General features: G+C 42.3%; 1 protein-coding gene across 3 annotated transcripts in view; it reads left to right on the plus strand.

The window, feature by feature from the left end:
- Window positions 1-16,465: 16,465 nt before the first annotated feature.
- abcc4 (ATP binding cassette subfamily C member 4 (PEL blood group)) overlaps window positions 16,466-23,641 on the plus strand; it is a 29,179-nt gene continuing 22,003 nt past the window's right edge. The window contains exons 1-7 of one of the 3 annotated variants that reach the window (XM_070435558.1): window positions 16,613-16,698; window positions 17,927-17,979; window positions 18,451-18,561; window positions 20,118-20,238; window positions 20,388-20,612; window positions 21,224-21,313; window positions 22,190-22,353. In XM_070435558.1, coding sequence (XP_070291659.1) covers window positions 18,506-18,561; window positions 20,118-20,238; window positions 20,388-20,612; window positions 21,224-21,313; window positions 22,190-22,353 — 656 coding nt within the window. In that variant the 5' untranslated portion in view covers window positions 16,613-16,698; window positions 17,927-17,979; window positions 18,451-18,505. Of the gene's footprint in view, window positions 16,699-17,926; window positions 17,980-18,450; window positions 18,562-20,117; window positions 20,239-20,387; window positions 20,613-21,223; window positions 21,314-22,189; window positions 22,354-23,641 lie in introns of all 3 variants that reach the window. The other 2 variants (XR_011474277.1, XM_023973054.3) reach the window with 2 other exon arrangements.

Below are 23,641 nucleotides of genomic sequence, written 5' to 3' on the forward strand. Positions count from 1 at the left end.
AAATCGATCCCGCTCCAGAGTACAGGCCTCGGTGTAAAGCTCATTCCTTCGATGATAAACGCAAATCCGACCATCACCCCTGGTGAGGCAAAACCGCGACTCGTCAGTGAAGAGCAGTTTTTGCCAGTCCTGTCTGTGTAACGGATGTGAAATGGCTAGCTAGTTAGCGGGTACGCGCTAGTAGCGTTTCAATCAGTTACGTCACTTGCTCTGAGACTTAAGTAGGGTTTCCCCTTGCTCTGCAAGGGCCGTGGCCTTTGTGGAGCGATGGGTAACGATGCTTCGTGGGTGACCGTTGTTGATGTGTGCAGAGGGTCCTTGTTCGCGCCCGTGTCGGGGCGAGGGACGCCATAAAGTTATACTGTTACATTGGTGCCGTGAACCCGATCACTGGTTGCTGCGGAAAAGGAGGAGGTTGAAAGGGGTGAGTGTAACGGATGTGAAATGGCTAGCTAGTTAGCGGGTACGCGCTAGTAGCGTTTCAATCAGTTACGTCACTTGCTCTGAAGTTAAGTAGGGTTTCCCCTTGCTCTGCAAGGGCCGCGGCTTTTGTGGAGCGATGGTAACGATGCTTCGTGGTGACTGTTGTTGATGTGTGCAGAGGGTCCTTGTTCGCGCCGCCTGTTGGGGCGAGGGACGCCATAAAGTTATACTGTTACATCTGGTCCAGCGACGGTGGGTTTGTGCCCATAGGCGACGTTGTTGCCGGTGATGTCTGGTGAGAACCTGCCTTACAACAGGCCTACAAGCCCTCAGTCCAGCCTCTCTCAACCTATTGCAGACAGTCTGAGCACTGATGGAGGATTGTGTGTTCCTGGTGTAACTCGGGCAGTTGTTGTTGCCATCCTGTACCTGTCCGCAATTGTGATGTTCGGATGTACGCGGTCCTGTGCAGGTGTTGTTACATGTGGTCTGCCACTGCGAGGACGATCAGCTGTCCATCTTGTCTCCCTGTAGCGCTGTCTTAGGCATCTCACAGTACGGGACATTGCAATTTGTTGCCCTGGCAACATCTGCAGTCCTCATGCCTCCTTGCATCATGCTTAAGGCACGTTCAGCGCGTGACAGATGACAGGCCGCTGGGCGTCTTTCTTTTGGTGTTTTTCAGAGTCAGTAGAAAGGCCTCTTTAGTGTCCTAAGTTTTCATAACTGTGACCTTAATTGCCTACCATCTGTAAGCTGTTAGTGTCTTAACGACCGTTCCACAGGTGCATGTTCATGAATTGTTTATGGTTCATTGAACAAGCATGGGAAACAGTGTTTAAACCCTTTACAATGAAGATCTGTGAAGTTATTTGGATTTTTACTAATTATCTTTGAAAGACAGGGTCCTGAAAAAGGGACGTTTCTTTTTTTGCTGAGTTTAGTAGGCCTACAGTAAAGTACAGTAGAGTAGATTATACTGTACTCTACTGCAGTGTGCGCTACTGTACTGTACTGTATTAAACTCTACTTTAATCCACTGTACTGCACTGTCCAAACTTGTGAAACTGACATATATGATTGGTTCAGATTTGGACTGTCCAAATTTCAACTATTTTCAACGTCCATGGACGTCCGGTGTCAGTCGGTGATCAGTTGGTGAAAGGGCTGGTTATAGTAAATGGAAAGAGAGGGGCCTCATGGGTAGGTGTGCGCTGAACATAACAGTATGCCAATGGAAAGGAGGACAGTAGCAGGTCACCCACCTGTGGTTTGTGACTACTATGAATTCCCATTGTAGACAATTCAGTTGCAGTCATTCTGTAACAGAATGTTGGGGCATTCTGTTACCAATTTGGTAATAGATCACTTAATAAATCACTTAATAAATCATTATTAGTAAAAACATAACTAATTGGAACGTCTACCTTTCCTTGTTACTACTGTGAACTTTCATTTTCCTCCCTCCTCATGAGGGACAGAAATTTGAAAAGATATGTGGGTTTTTGGTAACAGAATGACAAGATACTAGACAATATTTATTAGACTTACAGAAGGCAAATAATCTCTGCAAAACTAAATATAAATGTTGATATTAGTTTTCTACGACCCCTTTTCCATCTATATGTTTGGCCAGAAATCAAAGCCTTTGCTTATTCCTAAATTATAGGATGGAAAATGTTTGAAAAAATATATGCCTTAATTTAATTTGATACCAACTTTGATGTGCTCCTGTGAACTTCACATGTTAGTGCTCATGGTGCTTTTTACATGGAAATGCCCTACTGTAAAAAAATGCCGTATCATACCACACAAAGATATGTACATTGTTACGTCATGCCAATAAAGCAAATTGAATTGAATTGAGTGAGAGATAGATACGTGTTCTGTTATTGTGGATGTGTCTTCCTGTGGCTGGTTACATATTGACCAGAAGCTGTAAATCCAGTTTTACATCAAAATGAACATCACAGAACAAAGTTATTTATTCTAGGACCTGATGGAATAGCTACTGTAGAAATTGCCATGTCATACCACTTTCAGCAACCTGTTTGAATGACTCATCCCACTGCTATTGCACTCTTGAACGGCAATTGTTATGTTGACTCAGTAAATAGGAGAAATGTTATTGGGGCAAATCAATTAAAGGCACTGCATTTTCCTCTGAACAGTCACTATTGTGGGCTAATTTCCCTCTTTGTGTCAGTAACTAGAGCCAGTCAAATAGAATAACGAATTAAAGCTGACATTTAGATGTGAGTAGAACCTGTGAAGAGTGAGTCCGTCTCTCAAGAAAACCATTTACAATAAACTATTACATTGACCATGTGCAGCTCTATTAACAAGGTGAGGTGAGAATGTGGTGTGCAGCTCATTAAAAAACCCTGATACTAGTATTTAGGCTAAACAAGGCGAACATAATCTGTTTTTTAATAGTGTGATCCTACGGTTGACAGAATGCCACTTCACTTTCCTACCATTAGTATACTGTGTTGTAGACATTACAAAGGTCAGTGAGGTCACACTGTCTGACCCCTAAATAGTGGGTCCAAAGGAACAGGTTATGGGTAGATTATCTTTGTGTGTGTGTGTGTGTGTGTGTGTGTGTGTGTGTGTGTGTGTGTGTGTGTGTGAGTGAGTGAGTGAGTGAGTGAGAGTATACCTCACCCAGAGTATGTGAGCAGAGTTGAGCAGTCAGAAAATCGCAAAAAATATATATAGAATCCAAATTCATTCCATTAATTAAAATCACAATTTAACCAGCACCTACCATTTAGGCTACATGTCATATTACACAGCATATAAACACTCTAATTAGGTCAGGAGACAGACAAGACAGAAGAAGGAACAAAAATGAATTATTTTTGTTACTACGTGGACCTACCATTAGGTTTTGAAGTATTGAAACCAAACCATATGATTTGAATGAAAAGTATTATAATAAACATGTAAAGGTGAATGTAAGAAGTTCTCATCATTTCAAATAGACTTCATGTCATATTAAACAGCATATAAACACTCTAAATAGGTCAGGAGACAGACAGGGAGTCTAAGATGGAACGGAAATGAATTATTTAGGCTAGATTATTTCAATTATTTCAAGTCTATAGCCTACAAAGAAACACATTGTGAAGCATTTGTGAGGGGGACACACTATTAGACTCAGTCTAAAGTGCCTTTGAATTGATATTTAGATACACCAGTTTGGCCAGAGTCTGTTGCTCATGCAATGGTGCCTAGAGAGCAGGCTAGCAGCAGAGAATATCTTCTCACCATGCTTGCAGAGCCACTGGGGATGCTAAACACCCTTTTGGCCACTCTTGCCACTCTTGAGTTTTTTTATTCTATAGGTAGGCCTAAAGGTTTTTAGGCAAAATAACACAATCAAACGGAGCCAAAATCAACRATGGCCTATTGTATAGATAATAGAAGAAACATTTAGGAAACTTTTAAGAGATCAGATTTTTTGTTTATAAATACTTCGCTAAAATGATACACTTAATTAGCTGTGTTGTTAAACCGTGACGGCTTTCTATCAGAAATTGCCACGTGACCCCACACCACTGTTCAGAGATGAGATTCACTGCAAGCTGAAGTCTCTTGTGGAAAGTGGAGACATTCTGCAAAAAGAATGTGAGTTCATGAAAGTAGACTATCTAATCAGGAGCGTTATTCGTTCCTACCCAAAAATCCACAAACGATTGGATAAGCCGCCAGGGAGACCTATTGTGGCCTCCATTGGTTCATTGACTGAAAATATTTCTGCTTTTGTAGATTCCTTTCTAAATCCCAGTGTTGTGTCACTCTGCATATGTACGCAATTCTATGGACATGATTAACACCCTTAAGACAATGCACAATATCAATGGGGAGACGCTTATGGCTTGCTTTGATGTTGAATCCCTGTATACTATTATCCCCCATCAGGGAGGCCTAGAATCCATGGCACACTGTCTTAGTCAACGACCCACTGGCACACTCCCTAGCACTGACCGTATTATTGAATTTGCTCGGTTGTAGGACTAAGAACTTTTTCATGTTTGACAATGACATGCTCATTCAACAGAAGGGAACTGCTATGGTTAGTAAAATGGCACCGAAATATTCCAATCTACATGTGGGGTTGTTTGAGAAGAATGTGATTTTCAGCCCCAACAATTCATTCTTGCGCCATATCAGACTCTGGAAACACTTAATTGATGACGTATTCCTTTAATTCCAGGGCACAGCAGAGGAACTTCATCGATTCCACTCCTTCATCAATACAAGCAGTCAACATTTGAAATTCACTCTAGCCTTTGATGCGCATGAAACAAGTTTTCTTGCCATTTTGTTTAAGAGGGAGGGGGTGGATTTAGCACGGGATCTATACAGGAAGCCGACGGACAGGAATTCACTGTTACGTGGAGACAGCTTCCACACCACACCCCTAAAAAAGAGCCTCCTCATTAGCCAATACAGTCGCACACACAGGATTGGTAGTACACAGAGTGACTACGAGAAACAAGCCGTCTATCTGGATGAGCGTTTCAGACTGCGGGGCTACCCAGAAGAATGGCTGCATGACGCAAGGGAACGTTATAAAAAAATATGACCCTTGATGACACCCTCACGCCCAAACCTCCCCGCGCACCTGACCAACGCGTTCAATGCTTCCTTCAATACTCCCCACTTGGTAAACAGTTCGACCACATCATTAAAAAACACTGGTACATCTTGAGCACTGATCCACAACTGGAAAATACGTTTAAAGAACCCCAAGCGGGTAGTCTTCAGACACGCCCCCAACATCAGTCACATGGTGGGGAGGTCTGATCTTCCACCAGTGCCATGTAGTACTTTTCTAGATAGACAATGTGCCGGACGGTAACTATAGATGTGGCGGATGTACCCAGTGTAATTTTACGAAAAAATGCACTATGTTCAATCACCCTATTACGGGCAAGGTCATTAATATTAAGGGCATCATTACATGTTCCACAAAAAAATTGATATACCTGATCAAGTGTATTTGGGGTCTATGCTATGTAGGAAAAATGAAACGAGCTCTGAAAACAAGGATAGCAGAACACATGAGTAATATCAGGACCCTTGACCAGAGAAACCCTGTGGCTACTCATTTCATGGAGGCTCGTCACAACATTAGCTCTTTGAAATACATTGGCATCGAACATGTTAAGACTCCTAGGTGGGAGGGATACTGATAAGCTGTTATTGAGAAGAGAATTGGATTCGATTCACCGTTTGTGCACCATGTCTCCTAGAGGTCTGAATCAACAGTTTGATATCAGACCATTTCTTACATAAATATGTCACTTTGATTTGTCTTGRCTTCTGTCATGGTTCCACCTGTCACCAGAGAGTGGCAGAGACCGTCSTAGAGGCATTAACGACACTCAGGTGTGTCCAATTTACTCATTATGATTTCCCTGTTAAAAGAGATGTGTTTTTTTGTTGTCCTTTGCAGAAGCTTGAATTGTTTACCATATGCGTTCGTTTCCTGAGTGAGTTTGAGATGTTTGTTGAGGTTTTTTTTTTTTTTTCAAGTGTACTGTTATCCTGTGGCAACCGTTTCTCAATAAAGTATTAAGTTCTTCCTTAAACACTGATTCCTCGTCTGTTCTCTTCTCTTCACCTGGGTCCAACCTTACCACGTCACAGCAAGCTTCTGCCCAAACATGGACCCAGCAGAGATCACCCAGATCAAGAAAGTTGTAACCCACCAAGGAGCACTGCTGTGGCAGCAGCAAGAAAAACTCTCCAAAATTTCAGAGACCCTCCGGGCACTTTCCAACTCCCTCCAACCACAGTCCAACCTCAACCCAGGAGGAGCCAATGTCCAAGTCTCATCGCCCAGTGCTACAGATGTCGCCGTAGTTCCTCCAGGGAACCTGCACCGGGAACCCAAGATCCCAGCCCCCGAGCGGTATGACGGCCACCTGGGAGGATGCAATGGGTCCTTCACTCAATGTGTTCTCTGGTGTTCTAGCTACAGTCCTCCTCATTCCACACCGATCGGGCCATGATCGCCTACATCATCTTTCTACTCTCGGGCAAGGCCCTGGCATGGGCAACGGCAGTGTGGGAACAGCAGCCACCATCCTGCAGCTCCATATTAGCCTTCATTGCCAAGCTACGATGAGTCTTCGACCACCCAGTTGGTGGACGAAAAAAGACAGTGCCTTTTTGACACCACCCCAGTATCCCGGTTTCCTGAGCACCCCAAGCCTCCCGAATCCAGCATTGAGGAGCCCATGCAGCTGGGACGCACACATTTCTTTAGCTCACAGGTGCGTGACAGGCGCATGCGCTAAGGCTGCTGCCTTTACTGCGGAGGTCTCTGCCTTCTCCATGCTACATGCCCAGAGCTGATGGGAAATGCTAGGACTCGCCAGGATAAGGGGGAGACCCTGATGAGCTGTGCAGTTACCTCCCGGCTACCCAGTCACCGTCTGTCACTACCCGTAACCCTCCACTGGGACAACCGTCAGCACCAGATTCAAGCCTTCGTGGACTCCGGGGCCGCAGATAATTTAATTGATCAGGACTTCACCAGAGAATTACAAATCCCCTGCGTGAAGTGTCCCATCCCTCTGCAGATTCAAACCCTCCATGAACGGCCTATCAGCTCCGGTCAAGTGGAATATCAGACCAAGCCCATTCTACTGGAGGTTGTGGTGAACCACTCAGAGACTCTTAGTTTTCTTTTGATCACTGTTCCCGAGAACCCCCTTATCCTAGGGTACCCCTGGCTAGCACTACTTAACCCACCATTCTCCTGGTCCACAAGACACCTACTAGACTGGGGTAAGGACTGCCAGACTAAATGTCTAAGACCCCCACCAAGAGCTTTGCCGTGTCCTCCTGCATCCATTGAAGACCAAGACTTCTCCTCTCTCCCTCCCGAATACTTCGACCTCCAGGTGGCCTTCAGTAAGAGGCAAGCCACCACCCTTCCACCCCATCGTCCATACAACTGCGCCATAGAACTCCTCCACGGCTCCACACCTCCCCGGGTCTGTACTCCCTCTCGACTCCTGAAGCAGCAGTCATGGACAATTACATCCGGGAGTCGCTGGAGGCAGGTTTCAATCGCCTCCAGCAATCTGGTGAGAATCAGGGAGGGAGATGAGTGGAAAACTGCCTTTAACAGCCCTAGTGGTCACTATGAGTATTTAGTCATGCCCTTCGGATTATCGAACTCACCGACAGTCTTTCAAGCATTGGTCAATGACACTCTTAGGGATATGTTGATATGTTGAACCTGGTTCCTCGGGTTTGGCAATTTTTACAGGCGTTTTATACGCAACTTTGGTGCGTTTGCAGCGCCTCCCACGGTCATAACGCACAAGCCCCAGATCCGTTTTTGCTTGACTCCTGAGTCTGACAYGCATTGCTCAAGGGACGTTTCACCTCTGTATGGATTTTTGTTCATCCTGATCCTACTTGTCCCTTTGTGGTAGAGGTGGACGACCCTGTACGCTCCAGCTCCACTCTGCTCACATACTCTGACCTCACCGAAGGAGAGCAGGAACCAAGAGAAACACACAAGGAATCTGATTCCCTTTTATAACCATCTGACCTATTTGAGTTGTTGGACAATAGKATACTCTAAAAGTGAACGTCCAATCAGATGACCAGACCTACAAAACGTGAACACAACACCTCTACTTCACAGAGGTGTGTGGGTGGATAAGAACAATACAGATAAGGCAGAATTCTTGAGAAAGACCATTAAGATAAGATTTTATCCCAACCCCTCTTGAAGAGATTGGAGCAAGGGGCTGCCACACTGGAGCAGTTGATTTTTCAGGGTTAAGTGCCTTGCTCAAGGGCACAACAGGAGGCAATGGCATTGATACAAGTAACCTTCTGGTTGCCAGCTCACTTCCCACCAGATTTTTACTGTCAGACCCAGGACTCAAACTTGCAACTTTCCAGTTGCTGGCTCACCTCTCTAGTCTAATCGCTTGGCCGCATGCCTCCCTAAAATAAATAAAAGCTCTTGAGTACAGTTGTTAAGAGTCATTTTGAGGGCTGGGCCAGCCTGCAGTTTCTGTTTTGAGAGTTACTAGCTCCTCTGAACAGTCACTATTGTGGGCTAATTTCCCTCTTTGTGTCAGTGACTAGAGCCAGTCAAATGGAATAATAAATGACATCTGAAATCTCAAGAAAACCATTTACACTAAACTATTACAGACGGCTATGCGTTGACCATGTGACCCTCTATAAACAAGGTGAGGTGAGGATGTGGTGTGCGGCCCATTAAAAACCCCTGACAATAGTATTTATGTCATCTGGATGTGTTGCCAGAGCAGCTGTTGCCAAAGAGATTTGATCTAGGGCTGCTCCAATGATAAAGCGGAATATGTGCTGTCATGACAATGGCACAGCATCATAGGATACTTAGACAAGACAACAATATGTCACCCTTCTCGTATGAACACAGTATGGCATCACAAAGGCATGGTTCTTCGCCTGGTGATTGACTTTCATGTAAAGGTCATATAGGGTTAGATTAAGCTACGTTCAGGACTAAAAATACATTCTTAAAGAGATTTCCCTTTTTTTGTGGCTGGGAAACCAGCACATAAGGTTCAGCTTCATTCAGAAAAGTGTCAAATAAAAACTAAGGTGAACATAATCTGTTTTTTAATAGTGTGATCCTACGGTTGAGAGAATGCCACTTCACTTTCCTACCATTAGTATACTGTGTTGTAGACATTAGCAATGTCAGTGGATTTCCATTGAGGTCACACTGTCTGACCCCTAAATAGTGGGTCCAAATTCTGGGGTCATGGGTAGGTTATCCAAGTGTTTCTGTTAGGAAGAAATTGTAACAACAAATGACAGAATGACTGAATGTGTAACTAGGCAGACAACGTGATTGAGCTGTGAAGCAAAGTCCATCCATGACTCCAAGAGTTCAAATGTGACAACCTCAGATAAATATATATTTTCCTTTACCATGTCATAACACAATGTATGTACAAGCTTGTATATGAGAGTTTGCTTATTCCATTCAAAATTCAATGGAATTTTTWAAGGTTCTTTGGGAAAGGTGATGGTTCTATGAGGAACCATAATAACCCAAAGAACCTTTTGAGCTATTCAATGGCCCTTTACAGTTCACAAAAGGGTTATTCGCTTTTTTTAGTGGTCATTAAAATGTAGGTTGCGAAAAAAAATTGGGGCGTGGTTTGCTCACAGCTCTTTTTGTGCAACCGTGAGTGAGAGTGTCATTCCAGTCTATGTAATCTGCTGTGTTACGCCATTACATTTTATACATGACCAATGCTGTGTCTTGTGAAAGACTCATGTAAGGCCTTATGTCAACTGAGAACTGTTGGCTAACTCAGTGGTTCTCAATTCTCTCCTCAGGGACCCCAGCCTTTCCAGAGAGAGCACACCTGATTCAACTTGTCAATTAACTCAACAATAAAGCCTATGGCAGAGATCATCAGCTGATTCAGCCATGGGGGCTGATTTGTTCTTGAGCGGATGGCTAGGGGTCCGGAACATAATTACAAATCATTTGGAGACTGCAAATTGACCAAAAGAAGCACAAACAGATATAATATTTGACGGCAGGTAGCCTAGCAGTTAAGAACGTTGGGCCACAGGTCACTGGTTCAAATACCCGAGCTGACTAGGTGATAAATCTGTTGGTGTGCTCTTGAGCAAGGAACTTTACCCTAGTCGCTCTGGATAAGAGCATTTGTTAAAACATCACACCTATTCTTTCCATGACATAGACTGACCAGGTGAAAGCTATGATCCCTTATTGATATCCACCTCAATCAGTGTAGATGAAGGGGAGGAGACAGGTTAAAGAAGGATTTTTAAGCCTTGAGACAATTGAGGRATGGATTGTGTGGGTGCCATTCAGAGGGTGAATGGGCAAGACAAAATATTTAAGTGCCTTTGAATGGGGTATGGTAGTAGGTGCCAGACGCACCCGTATGTGTCAAGAACTGTAACGCTGCTGGGTTTTTCATGCTCAACAGTTTCCTGTACGTACCAAAAATGGTTCACCACCCAAAGGACATCCAGCCAACTTGACACAACATAATTGAGGCTGTTCTAAGGGCACATGTCTCTCTATTATGCGTGGGAATACTTTGGAACATAAAAAAAGAACCATTAAAAAAGGTTCTATATAGCCCCAAAAAGGGTTGTAACCATAGAATAACCTTTTTTTGGTGCTATATAGAACCTTTTTTAATGGTTCTTTATAGAACTGTAGGAAAGGGTTCTTTATAGCACCATTCAGGTTCCATTTAGAACCATATGAGCATGGTTCTTTATAGAACCTTCAAACCAAAAAGGGGTCCACAATGGTTACAAGCCAAATAACTCTTATTTGGCACTATATAGAACCATTTGGTTTTAGTGTGTATTGCATCATGTTTTCTAGTCTTTTCCGTTTACATAATCCCAAGATTACCACACTTCGCACAGATCAATTTATGGTGACATACATTTCCTTTTTCCAGTCCTTTGACTATGGCCACTTGCCTTACAAGTAGGGAAAGAGAAAACGAAGAGGGGGAGAAAGGATAAGGAAAAACGCTGATGTAGAAGATTAATCGTATCACAAGGTTTCAATAAGGGAATAGCCTTGATCCTTTCTTGATGAATTTTACTGAGTTGGTTGAGCAGGGCAACAGTGTAATCCCTTGTTGGCTGTTCTCCCTGAGCTTTTGCCCCAGAGAGGAGCTAAAAAGCTACAGCAAGATAGCATGACTCTGCTGTTTTTAGTTTCAGCCAATGCACCACARCCAGAGGGTGTTATCTCTGTTATTTGCTGTAATGAAGATAATGAGAAAGAGAGAGTTAGAGAGATAGAGAAAGGCCGTAAGCAGAGCAACAGGCCCAACCCCCACTAATACACCCGCCCAAGCCCCATCCTGCAGCCTAAGAGGCATGCACCAGATACTCAGCTTACACCTAATGGTTCGAGCCTAAACCACACAAATAACAACACTGGACACTATGTAACACAAAGCTTTGACTATTTCATCCTGGATTATACAAGATCTGCATTTGGACTAAAGAGCAGGAACCCAGACTTTGTCATCCTACAAGAAACATGATATAGAGGAGATGGACCCACTGGTTTCCATCTAGGTTACAGAGAGCTGGTAGTCCCATCTGTCACGRCCTGACCATAGAGAGCTGTTTATTCTCTGTTGGTTGGGGCGTGATAGTGACTATGGTGAGTCATCTAGGGGATTAATGGTTTATGTTGGCCTGGTATGGTTTCCAATCAGAGACAGCTGTTTATCGTTGTCTCTGATTGGGGATCATATTTAGGCAGCCATTTCCCCTTTGTGTTTCGTGGGATCTTGTCTACATTTAGTTGCCTGAGTGCACAACAGTAGCCTCACGTGTCGGTCGGTCGGTCGGTCGGTCGGTCGGTCGGTCGGTTGGTTGTTTGTTTGTTGTTTTTGTTCAGTGAGTTTCGGTTTATTAAAATTATGTGGAACTCTACGCACGCTGCGCCTTGGTCTAATCATTTCAACGATCGTGACACCATCCACCAAATGACCTGGTGTGAAACAGGGAAGAGACTCAGGGGGTATGCTAATTTGGTATAGAGCAGACCTAACCCACTCAATTAAATAATAAAAACAGGAACATTTTACATCTGGTTAGAAATAAATAAGGAAATAATCTCAACAGAGAAAAATGTCCTATTGTGTGCTACTTACAGTGCCTTGAGTAAGTTTTCACACCCCTTGACTTTTTCCACATTTTGTACAACCCCAAGAACACCATCCCAACCGTGAAGCATGGAGGTGGAAACATCATTCTTTGGGGATGCTTTTCTGCAAAGGGGACAGGACGACTGCACCGTATTGAGGGGAGGATGGATGGGGCCATGTATCGCGAGATCTTGGCCAACAACCTCCTTCCCTCAGTAAGAGCATTGAAGATGGTTCGTGGCTGGGTCTTCCAGCATGACAACGACCCGAAACACACAGCCAGGGCAACTAAGGAGTGGCTCCGTAAGAAGCATCTCAAGGTCCTGGAGTGGCCTAGCCAGTCTCCAGACCTGAATCCAATAGAAAATCTTTGGAGGGAGCTGAGTCCGTATTGCCCAGCGACAGCCCCAAAACCTGAAGGATCTGGAGAAGGTCTGTATGGAGGAGAGGGCCAAAATCCCTGCTGCAGTGTGTGCAAACCTGGTCAAGAACTACAGGAAACATATGATCTCTGTAATTGCAWACAAAGGTTTCTGTACCAAATATTAAGTTCTGCTTTTCTGATGTATCAAATACTTATGTCATGCAATAAAATGCAAATGAATTACTTAAAAATCATACAATGTGATTTTCTGGATTTCTGTTTTAGATTCCGTCTCTCACAGTTGAAGTGTACCTATGATAAAAATTACAGACCTCTACATGCTTTGTAAGTAGGAAAACCTGCAAAATCGGCAGTGTATCAAATACTTGTTCTCCCCACTGTAACTTTTATTTCTTATCCGTATTTTTTTTTTAACTGCATTGTTGGTTAGGGGCTCGTAAGTAAGCATACCTGTTGTATTCGGCGCATGTGACTAATAAAAATTGATTTGATGAAACGCTAAAACAGTACAGAAATACATGAAGAAAAAATAACGAACAGCACGTCAGAGATCAGCTCAATGTAATTGAAGAATCCATAGAATCTAACCACTTCTGGGAAAATTGGAACACACTAAACAAACAACAACATGAAGAGTTATCTTTCCAAAATGGAGATGTATGGATAAACCACTTCTACAATCTTTTTGGCCCTATAACAAAGAACAAAGAGTGAAAACATATAGATGATCATTTAAAAATCTTAGACTCAGCTATTAAAGACTACCAGAGCCCACTAGATTGTACAATTAAGTTTAATGAAATGCAGAAAAAAAAKKWKKWAATAATGCATGCAGAGCAGAATTAGAACGATTCCCACTAATTATTAAAATCCAGAAAAAATATTATTAAATTGTACAATCACCTACAAAGAAGCAATTGTCAAATCTTCCTTAACAAATCCCTCACCCACAGAGAGGGGAACCTGGAGAAAAGTCCCCTCAGCCAGCTGGTACAGGGACTCTCTTCACAAACACAAACTGACCCCACATAGCCCCAAGACAGKAACACAATTAGGCCCAACCAAATTATTAGAAAACAAAAAGAGAATTATTTAAAACCTAGAACAGACTCAACAAAAAAACTGAGCAAACTGGAATGTTATTTGGCCCTAAACAGAGAGTACACAGTAGCAGAAGACCTGACCACTGTGACTGACCCAAAATTAAAGCTTTGATTATGTACAGACTCAGTGAGCATAGCCTTGCTATTGAGAAAGGCCGCCAAAGGCAGACCTGGCTCTCAGGAGATGACAGACTATGTGCCCACTGGCCACAAAATGAGCTGGAAACCGAACTGCACTTCCTAACCTCCTGACAGATGTATGACCATATTAGAGACACACATTTCACCTCAGATTACACAGAAACACAAATAATTTTTAAACAAATCCAATATTGATAAACTCCCATATCTATTATGTGAAATTCCATAGTATGCCACCATAGCAGCAAGATATGTGACCTGTTGCCACAAGAAAAGGGCAACCAGTGGAACACAAACACCACTGTAAATACAAACAATATTTATCTGTTTATTTATTTCCCCTTTCATACTTCAACTACTTTCYCATTATTACAACATAGCCTAAAACTTTTGTGAGTGTAATGTTTACTGATAATTTGTGATTGTTTATTTCCCTTCTTTATTTCCCTTTTGTTTATTTTCTATTCCACTTGCTTTGGCAATGTAAACACGTTTCCCCTCTTTGAATTTCATTGAAATTACGTAGAAACAACATTGATTCAACCAGTGTGTGCCCAATGGGACCATTGACTTATGGCATCAATATGTGTCTTAAATGTCAAATCATTTGCATACAGGGAGGGACCAGGAAATCTGGTCACAATGCGGACACAGTGGAAAGATATGAGCCACATTTGAATACAATGTGTAGACACATTTCTGAAAATGTGGGCACAATCAGAATGTGGACAAGATCAGGAAAAAGGATGCATGTTAGCGCCAGGTATATATGTGGCTATACAGAGAGAGGCGAGAGAGAAAAGAGAGAGCGATGCTTTAGTGAGCCTTACAGCAGGTCTACAGTAGCTTTTACTGTTGAAAATTACATTCAGAAATGCTTTGTGTCAAGAATAGTGTATGTGCATGCTGAAAAGTTGTTGCTCTCTGTGTGGTTACATGTGGTTCAAATGAATTGCTTGAAGGTTAGCTCCTCACTGAGTACATATTTGCCACAGCACTAATATATAACAGATGGTTGTTATGGTGTCACTGTTTACTACCCATTCTGCTAGAGAGAGAAACCAGATCACATCCCTGGAACCTGATAGGCTACGTATGTTCTAAGGATACGTTTTTGTTAGCCGGGATTCAGGAACATGAACACACAGTCAGGTTTACAGTTAGTTTTGTGTCACACCTATTTAGAGTTCTTAGCGCCGAAGATGCAGGATCCCTATTGTTTTTATTATTTGTTTGTAACCAAATAACAAATAGGTATGGTACATAACTGTTATAGGTGGCTTCACACACTTACACAGTGATATGTTTGATGTTGATGTGCTTAAACTCTCAAGACTGTAGGTCTCATTTATATTTGTTAGAGGGTCGTTCCACAAAAATATGACCTTTTCTTTGATATTTTAAGTAGAAATTATGCACCAATATTGAATTTTAAAAGCCTGTTATATTAAATGAAGTGCCCTTTAATATAGAACACATGGAGAATTCAATAAACCAGATTTCTTTCTATGAATACAGGCTTGCTAAAGTGCCAATATTTTAACCCACATAATCCCAAAATGTCTCCAAGTTTCACCATCATTGTAAAGCCCAAGTTATTTTGTTGCTTTGACAAAGTAATTTCTGAAGATTATTATTTATTTCATGTGATTAGTGATTGATGCCTGTCCCTCATTTTAAGGTCAACCCTGTTACTGGAACTGAACTCTCGTTTTAATATGGTGAAACTATTTATTTTTTTATTCAAAAGAATCATTGAACATCTAATTGTCAAATCGTAGAGTAAAAGCAGGTGAGCTGGTTCTACTGTTTTTGGCCATTTTCTGGTGTTTTGTGGTAGAAAACTGAGCAGGTCGAAACAATGAACACAAATTTGTGAAGCTTGCATTCAATTGCCACTCCCTGTTTCACACAAGGACCTTCCATTTCCCCTGTCACAAAGGGATTTATAGCTGATTGAAAAATAATTCGTCATCCCTGTTAAGGTCAACCWTGTTATTTTWTTTGGCACTAAATAGGCACTAAATAAGTGCCAAATATTTGTCCTTTTGAGATGGGAAAACTTGTTTTTTATTGAGTTGATGACAGAATGTTAAAATGAGGTGAAATCTAAAGTTTTTGGGGACTAAGTTACACTTCTCAAAAGGCACTGAATTTGTGGAATGACCTTACTAGTTTGCAGCAGTATCTTCGTAGAGTTCATGTTGTCAACAAACCAATGCCTTCAAGTGAACCAGGAGGTTCATGAACTCGAAGTTAGCTCCAGGTAGAACGAAGTTGCCCTTAGAGTCAACTTGGCTCTACCCCTAGAAAGGATGTAGCATGCAGTACTATGCATTTACATTTTGGACATTAATGAATGAGACCTCAGTCTCGGCTATTGATTGCCACCAATTACTATATTTCCACGGCTCTCTGGTTTCCCACTAGTTACCACAGCCACAAAGTCAAAATGGGCTTTTTCGTAAAAATTTATGAAAACCAAAATGTGCTTTTTGATCTTAATTTAAGGTTATACATAAGTTTAGCAGTGTGGTTAAGGTTAGGTGAAAACAAATGTTTTTAAGAAGATACATTTTAGAAATAGGCGGGGATTATGATTTTGGTAACTAGGGACGACCCAGTTTGGCGCTAGSTAGCGCGTGGCGTGCCACAGCACAATTCTGACTCGAGATCGGTGATTGGCTTGACATAATTCTCACATTTTCTATTGGCTGTCTGTCTTGTAATTTACTACCATGTGCGTGCAACCAAGTTACACAACAGGAAATAAAGTAACAGTTTTGAAGAGTGGAGGTAGCAGACTTTGTCGTACCGCACACATGGAAGTTGGCCAAGCCTTTGAATAGTGCCAGCAGGGAAATATGGAACCGGTAAAAAAAGATGCGAAGACGAATCCATCGGCAACAGCTAATCTTTTCTCCCAGGTYTTCTTCTGGTAAGTCAACAACCTTCGCCGCCGGGTTATTGAAAGGAAGCTGAGCTAGGCTCTACAGAAAGTCGTTATAGTTTTTACTGAAAGTGTTACTGTTAGGCTATTCGAAAAATCTTTGGTCAATTTTAATTTGAGAGGTTGAACGATTTGCTGTTTAATTAAATGAGGTATAACGTCATAATGAACACTTATAACTTAAAGCACTAGTCTGGTTTATAACACAAAGTGCGTTTTACCCATGTAATTCCATGGTTTCCCCCACTGTGAAATCACAATTTCCGGTTGATTCATACAGTCTTGGATTATGTATGGTGCCAAATAAGATTCCAGTAATTTATGAACCAAGAATATTGTTTGCGCAAACTAGGCTATTAATCCCCATCTCGTTTGTTTCGGATACACTCAGAGGTAAACCTCTGCGAGAAGGGAAAGGATGGATGCCTCGTTTTGAATTGAATGAGACCATCTGTGCCTTATATTTACATTAAAGACGCGCTCCAGCAATTTTTGTTGTTGACTTTTCCAGTTGAAAAACAGTACCCCACCCCACGTATAAATACAGTAATGTACAAACGGGTAAAACAATGTTATGAGCAAAATCGTAATTTTTTTTCAGTGCAAATGAGCTCAAAAGGAGACGAGTAGGTATTTAAAACAACGTRTGCTAAGGCATTTGCTGACAATTTGTACATTTTACATGCACAGTGCACACAGTTGGGTACTCAAGCATTTGCAATAAATGCTTTTTACAAAGACATGCTACCAGTAGGCCTATGTCACAAATAGAGTAGATCGTCTACTGCAGTGGTTCCCAAACTGGGGGCTGCGAGGGGTCTGCAGTGGGGGCTTGGAGAGGTAGTGGGAGATGAGGAATAACCAAAACTTAAAAAAAAAAAAAAAAAAAGTTGTAGTAGTATAATGCACAAGGTGCAATTTCGAAATTGGGTAGTGCATCATCAGTTTTCCCTCTTGTAGTTGCAGACCTTAGAGCTATGTATAACTTGTATAAAATGTCAGGTGATTATGAAAGTAGTGATCGGGGAAAACGATAGATCAAAAATAATATCCCGATTATGTAGCTATCGTTTTGACTATCCCAATATTATTTTTGTGCTAGTTTGCTGTAGCTGTACCAAATCTCCAGTATTTTTTTCCCCATCATAGCATGTTCTCTATCTTCTTTTTAAATAGGGAGCCAATTAATTTCACCACTTTTTTATTTCCATGACAGATCATAACTCGTTTTCTCATAGCTCTCTCTTGTCCCTCTGCAGCAGACATATGGTGAGCAATATGTTTGGAACATTGAATCACAATAAACTCACAGTATTGAATCACAATGCATATCATATCGGCACCTAAGAATCAGGATAATATCATATTGTGAGGTCCCTGGTAATTCCCAGCCCTAGATGAAATGAGTGAGTGAAAAAGTTTAGGACGCACTGGTCTACTGCAGCGTTTCCCAAACTCGGTCCTGGAGCCTCTCGGAGTGCACATTTAGTTTTTTTTCCCCTATCATTACACAGTGATTCAAATAACTAACTCATCATCAAGATTTTTTTATTTGAATCAGCTGTGTYGTGCTAGGAAGAAAAAAAACGTGCCCCGGGAACGAGTTTGGGAACCTCTGGTCTAGTGCATGCATTGCCCTGCTCGTCCTGAATGTAACACTACATGTATTAAACACTTCTCTTCATCTCTACCTCTGTTCTCTTCCCCTTTTCCATATATTCTCTCTTCCCTTTTCATTAGCTGGCTAAATCCTTTGTTCCGCATTGGATACAAACGAAGGCTAGAGGAAGATGACATGTACAAAGTGCTTCCGGAGGATGGATCTGAGAGTCTGGGAGAGGAACTACAGAGGTATGGCAAATGTATCATTTTGAACCAAGACAGAAGTGGCCTGTTGAATTGTGGTTAATTAAGCCCAAACATCACCTTAAATAAAACGTAATAGCGGAATCGCCTTCAAACCAGTTGCTTATCGCCCACCTGAGGATGTTTATCCTACCACTACTATACACCAAGCATATCATGAAAGCCATATCCTGTTGGCTGTTTACCCTTTGATAAATGAATGGAAAGGAGTTGCTGCATTTAACCTGTCCTTGTTAATATTTTACATGCTGCCTGTCCTGTCTGCTTTCAAGGACAGTTATAAAAGGAAGCATGCATACCCTCCTGTAAATGATGAGGGGAAAAAATAAACAGTCTTTCAGCATTTCACCAAGACATTGTCAATATTCACCTATCCAACCTGGCCTCAGGGAGATTTGGAATGTACATTTGTATCCCTCCATTTAGTATGATATGTTACCTTACAAATGGAATAACGGTCGTACCACATCATACAAATTGGATGACTGAATGTATCAAGCATCTTGGAGGACATATAGTATTATACATCTTTCTTTGAGACCAGGCTTCTTGTTGCGTTGTTAGCATTTGTGGCTAACGTTAGCGGCTAAAGCAGCAGGTTAGGAGTATTAACTTAAATTCTCCATACCTGCAAAGTAGAGGTTAGGGGAACGGTTAGCTAAAATGCTACAGTTGTCCCCGACATGACTAAAACATGTAACCTTTGCGTTGCTGGATGGACCCATGCTCCCCGACCTACTTTTGTTTCTGTCTTTAGTAACCGGACCATTATTCTATTCGCAACGTAGCGTATCATACTAAATGGAGGTACACACATTTAAATAACATATCCTATGTCTGTTTAAATGTGGTCATACTGACCAATCCATTGTCTTTATCTAAACAGGGGTGTCAAATATTGCAGTGGGTCCATTTCGGCCCGCAAGTGGTAGAGTAATATGAACTATTTTAAAATATTGTTTTTGCAGGGAAAACGACATCGATATATTTTAAAATGACAAATCAATGTAGTTACTTCAGAACTATTTAAAGGTGTTCCATGTGTGATCTGGTGACACATTGGTGTGTAATTAGGGCGTCATTCAAGACTGATCTGATGTTTATATTATGAACCTTCAGTGAGTTTATCTTTGAGTTACACATTAATACTCTAAAATTCAGACGGAGCAATGGATGCAAACACTGACCATCCATGAGGTCAGAATTATAGTTTTAACCATGTTTTGAAGATGTATAGTGTTTGCTTACAATAACATTGTTTAGACACAGTGGCGTATTTTGTGTTGTGATGGAGTAAGACAGTTCAACTAAGCTCACAAATCAATGGCTATATATCATTAATTGAAATGGATGTACCAATTGTAGATTGCCCCTTTAAGTACAATTGTATCACCACATGATGCAACGCAGAATTGAACGTCCAGGTACCTATAGGGATTCCTTGCGTCGTCGGTCCTCAAAAGTCATTGGAGAGGACGTAAGAAATCAAATCATTGCAATTGAGATTCTCCCAAAGTAAAATGAAGGCCATCTTTCCTCAGGCACTGGGACCATGAGGTGCAGAAGGCTGCCAAAGATCTCAGGCCTCCCAAACTCACCAAAGTCCTCATCAAGTGCTACTGGAAACCCTACGCAGTGCTGGGGATCTTTACTCTTGTTGAGGTACGTAGAAGAAGAGAAACACAGCCTGTGTAAGACTTACCGGTACCCTGCTAGGGAATTAATGATATCTTAGCCATATGTTTTATATATCAAGCTGTGGATTCACCTCATATCCTCTGTATTCTCTACCTCTCTTGTTCCCCCAATAGGAGGTGATTAAGGTGATCCAGCCAGTGTTCTTGGGAAAGCTGATCCAATACTTTGAGAAGTACGATCCTGATAATATGGACACACTGTATGAGGCCTTTGGCTACGCTGCTGGTGTCTGTCTGTCCACCCTGATCCTGGCCGTCACGCATCACCTCTACTTCTTCCACGTCCAGAGGACCGGCATGAAGATGCGCGTAGCCATGTGTCACATGATCTACAAGAAGGTCAGTATAAGAGACACATGTCTACAGACCTTTTTTTAAACAGTTTTTTTCAAGGTRGTATCTGATGTCCTGAACTTGAACTTGGCAGACTAAAGGATTGAGATTGCCCTCTAGGGCACATGTCAAACTCATTCCACAGAGGGCAGAGTATCTGTGGGTTTTTGCTCCACCCTTGTACTTGATTGATGAATTAAGGTCACTAAGTAGTAAGGAGCTCCCCTCAGCTGGTTGTCTAGGTCTTAATTGAAAGGAAAAACCAAAAACCCGCAGACACTTGGCCCTCCTTGGATTGAGTTTGACACCCCTGCTCTAGGGCAGTATTTCCCAACCCATACGTTTCACATTTTTAAACCTAAACTTGCACACCTGATTCAGTTAGTCAAGGGGTTGATGATTTATAGAGTAATTGAATCCGGTGTGCCAGTTTAGGGCTACAACAAAAATGTGAAGCGACTAGTGGTCCCTGAGGAGAGGGCTGGGAAACCCTGCTCTAGGGTATGACTGCCTTTCCAAACTGACATGTAGGTATTTTCTTCTTCGTATTGTGACAAATTACCTGGTTATTTATTGAGTTTTCAATAATTAACTTGGTAATGTATGTGTCKCCCCAGGCCCTGTGTCTCAGCAGCGCAGCGATGGGAAAAACAACCACAGGCCAAATAGTGAACCTGCTATCCAARGATGTCAACAAGTTTGATGAGGTATGAACCCTGTAATGCATTTATTTTTTTGTCACTTTGCATATTGCTGACTTAGCGCTTTCTACTGTTGCTAATACACTGTTGAAAATGAACCTATACTTTTAAGACCTTTTGATCCACTGTGCAGACACAGACCCAATCCAATATCAGCTCTGTTACTTCAACCCTGGAAGATTGCCTAAATCCCACAAGGCTGACTGAGTTGTTAACCTGCATGGTGCCAGGCAAAGTAACACTTGAGTTTTTAAAGTACAGTACTGTGCATTTTGATAAAGGTCAGAGTCACAGGCTTCTCCGGGCACCTGGCAGACAAATTAACATTTTGAGTTGTTACTCCAGTGTTTCCCAATCCTGGTCCTCCAGTACCCCCCAACAGTACACATTTTTATTGTAACCCTGCACAAGTGCACCTGATTAAACTTGTCAACTAATCATGAAGCCCTCAATGAGTTGAATGAGGTGCGTTTGTCAAGGGCTACAATGAAACTGTGTACTGTTAGGGGTACTCAAGGACCACAGTTGGGAAACACTGCCCTACTCCACCCTCCTGTTTTGTTGCATATTGTGGTCAATGATTCAAAGTCAAGGAAAGATGCTGCTACATATTACTGTTTAGAACATGGCTGAATGGAACGTGCACAGTTGAATTCAGTGACTGTAGCATCAAACTACAGTGTCGATGAAGCAGCCATGTTATAGATGTAACACACGGGTCTACAACTCATGGCTTGTGGGCCACATCAGGCCCATAAGTCACTGTGGTGGCACGCTGGAGGGAATTTGAGACAACTGATGTACCATAACCTCCCAAAATCCTGTTCTTGTTTAGAAACACTCCCCCTATGAGTTCCAACACGTGATCCCTCTTGGTTACAGGTGACCATTTTCCTGCACTTCCTGTGGGTAGGGCCTCTCCAGGCGGCGGCCGTCCTGGGGCTGCTGTGGGTGGAGATTGGACCATCATGCCTCGCAGGCATGGCCGTCCTCGTCATCCTTATGCCAACGCAGACCATGTTCGGAAGGCTCTTCTCCAAGTTCAGGTAACACACAATGTAGATAGGAGTCTGAGCTTAAGATTTTTCAAAACAAGCAGGGAGGTCAGTGAGTGCCTTTTCTTGCCCAATATGAAACCCAATGACCAGACCAATTGCTTTATAAACTGATCTTTGGCCTGCTTTTATGATGTGTAATGATTATCCCTAGCATAGACCATATGAGAACATAATCCTAACCCTAGCGTGGACCATAAKATTTTTTCCCCCCACCTTTATTTAACCAGGTAAGCGAGTTGAGAACAAGTTCTCATTTACAACTGCGACCTGGCCAAGATAAAGCAAAGCAGTGCGACAGAAACAACAACAGAGTTACACATGGAATAAACAAGCGTACAGTCAATAACACAATATTTAAAAAAAGAAAGTCTATATACAGTGTGTGCAAATGGCATGAGGAGGTAAGGCAATAAATAGGCCATAGTAGCAAAGTAATTACAATTTAGCAGATTAACACGAGTGGTAGATGAGCAGATGATGATGGTGTGTAAGTAGTGATACTGGTGTGCAAAAGAGCAGCAAAGTAAATAAAAATAATATGGGGGATGAGGTAGGTAGATTGGGTGGGCTATTTACAGATGAACTATGTATAGCTGCAGCGATCGGTTAGCTGCTCAGATAGCTGATGTTTAAAGTTAGTGAGGGAAATGTAAGTCTCCAGCTTCAGTGATTTTTTGCAATTTGTTTTAGTCACTGGCAGCAGAGAACTGGAAGGAAAGGCGGCCAAAGGGGGTGTTTGCTTTGGGGATGACCAGTGAGATATACCTGCTGGCGCGCGTGCTAGGTGGGTGTTGTTATCGTGACCGGTGAGCTGAGATAAGGCGGAGATTTACCTAGCCTAGACTTATAGATGACCTGGAGCCAGTGGGTCTGGCAACGAATATGTAGCGAGTGCCAGGCGACTAGAGCATACAAGTCACAGTGGTGGGTGGTATAAGGGGCTTTGGTGACAAAACGGATGGCACTGTGATAGACTACATCCAATTTGCTGAGTAGAGTATTGGAAGCTATTTTGTAGATGACATCGTCGAGGATCGGTAGGATAGTCAGTTTTACTAGGGTAAGTTTGGCGGCGTGAGTGTAGGAGGCTTTGTTGTGAAATAGAAAGCCGATTTCTAGATTTGATTTTGGATTGGAGATGTCTGGAAGGAGAGTTTACAGTCTAGCCAGACACCTAGGTATTCGTAGTTGTCCACGTATTCTAGGTCAGAACCGTCCAGAGTAGTGATGCTAGGCGGGCGGGCGGGTGCGGGCAGCGAACGGTTGAAAAGCATGC

Source organism: Salvelinus sp. IW2-2015, linkage group LG27, assembly GCF_002910315.2.
Source record: "Salvelinus sp. IW2-2015 linkage group LG27, ASM291031v2, whole genome shotgun sequence".
Classification (NCBI taxonomy): Eukaryota; Metazoa; Chordata; class Actinopteri; order Salmoniformes; family Salmonidae; genus Salvelinus; species Salvelinus sp. IW2-2015.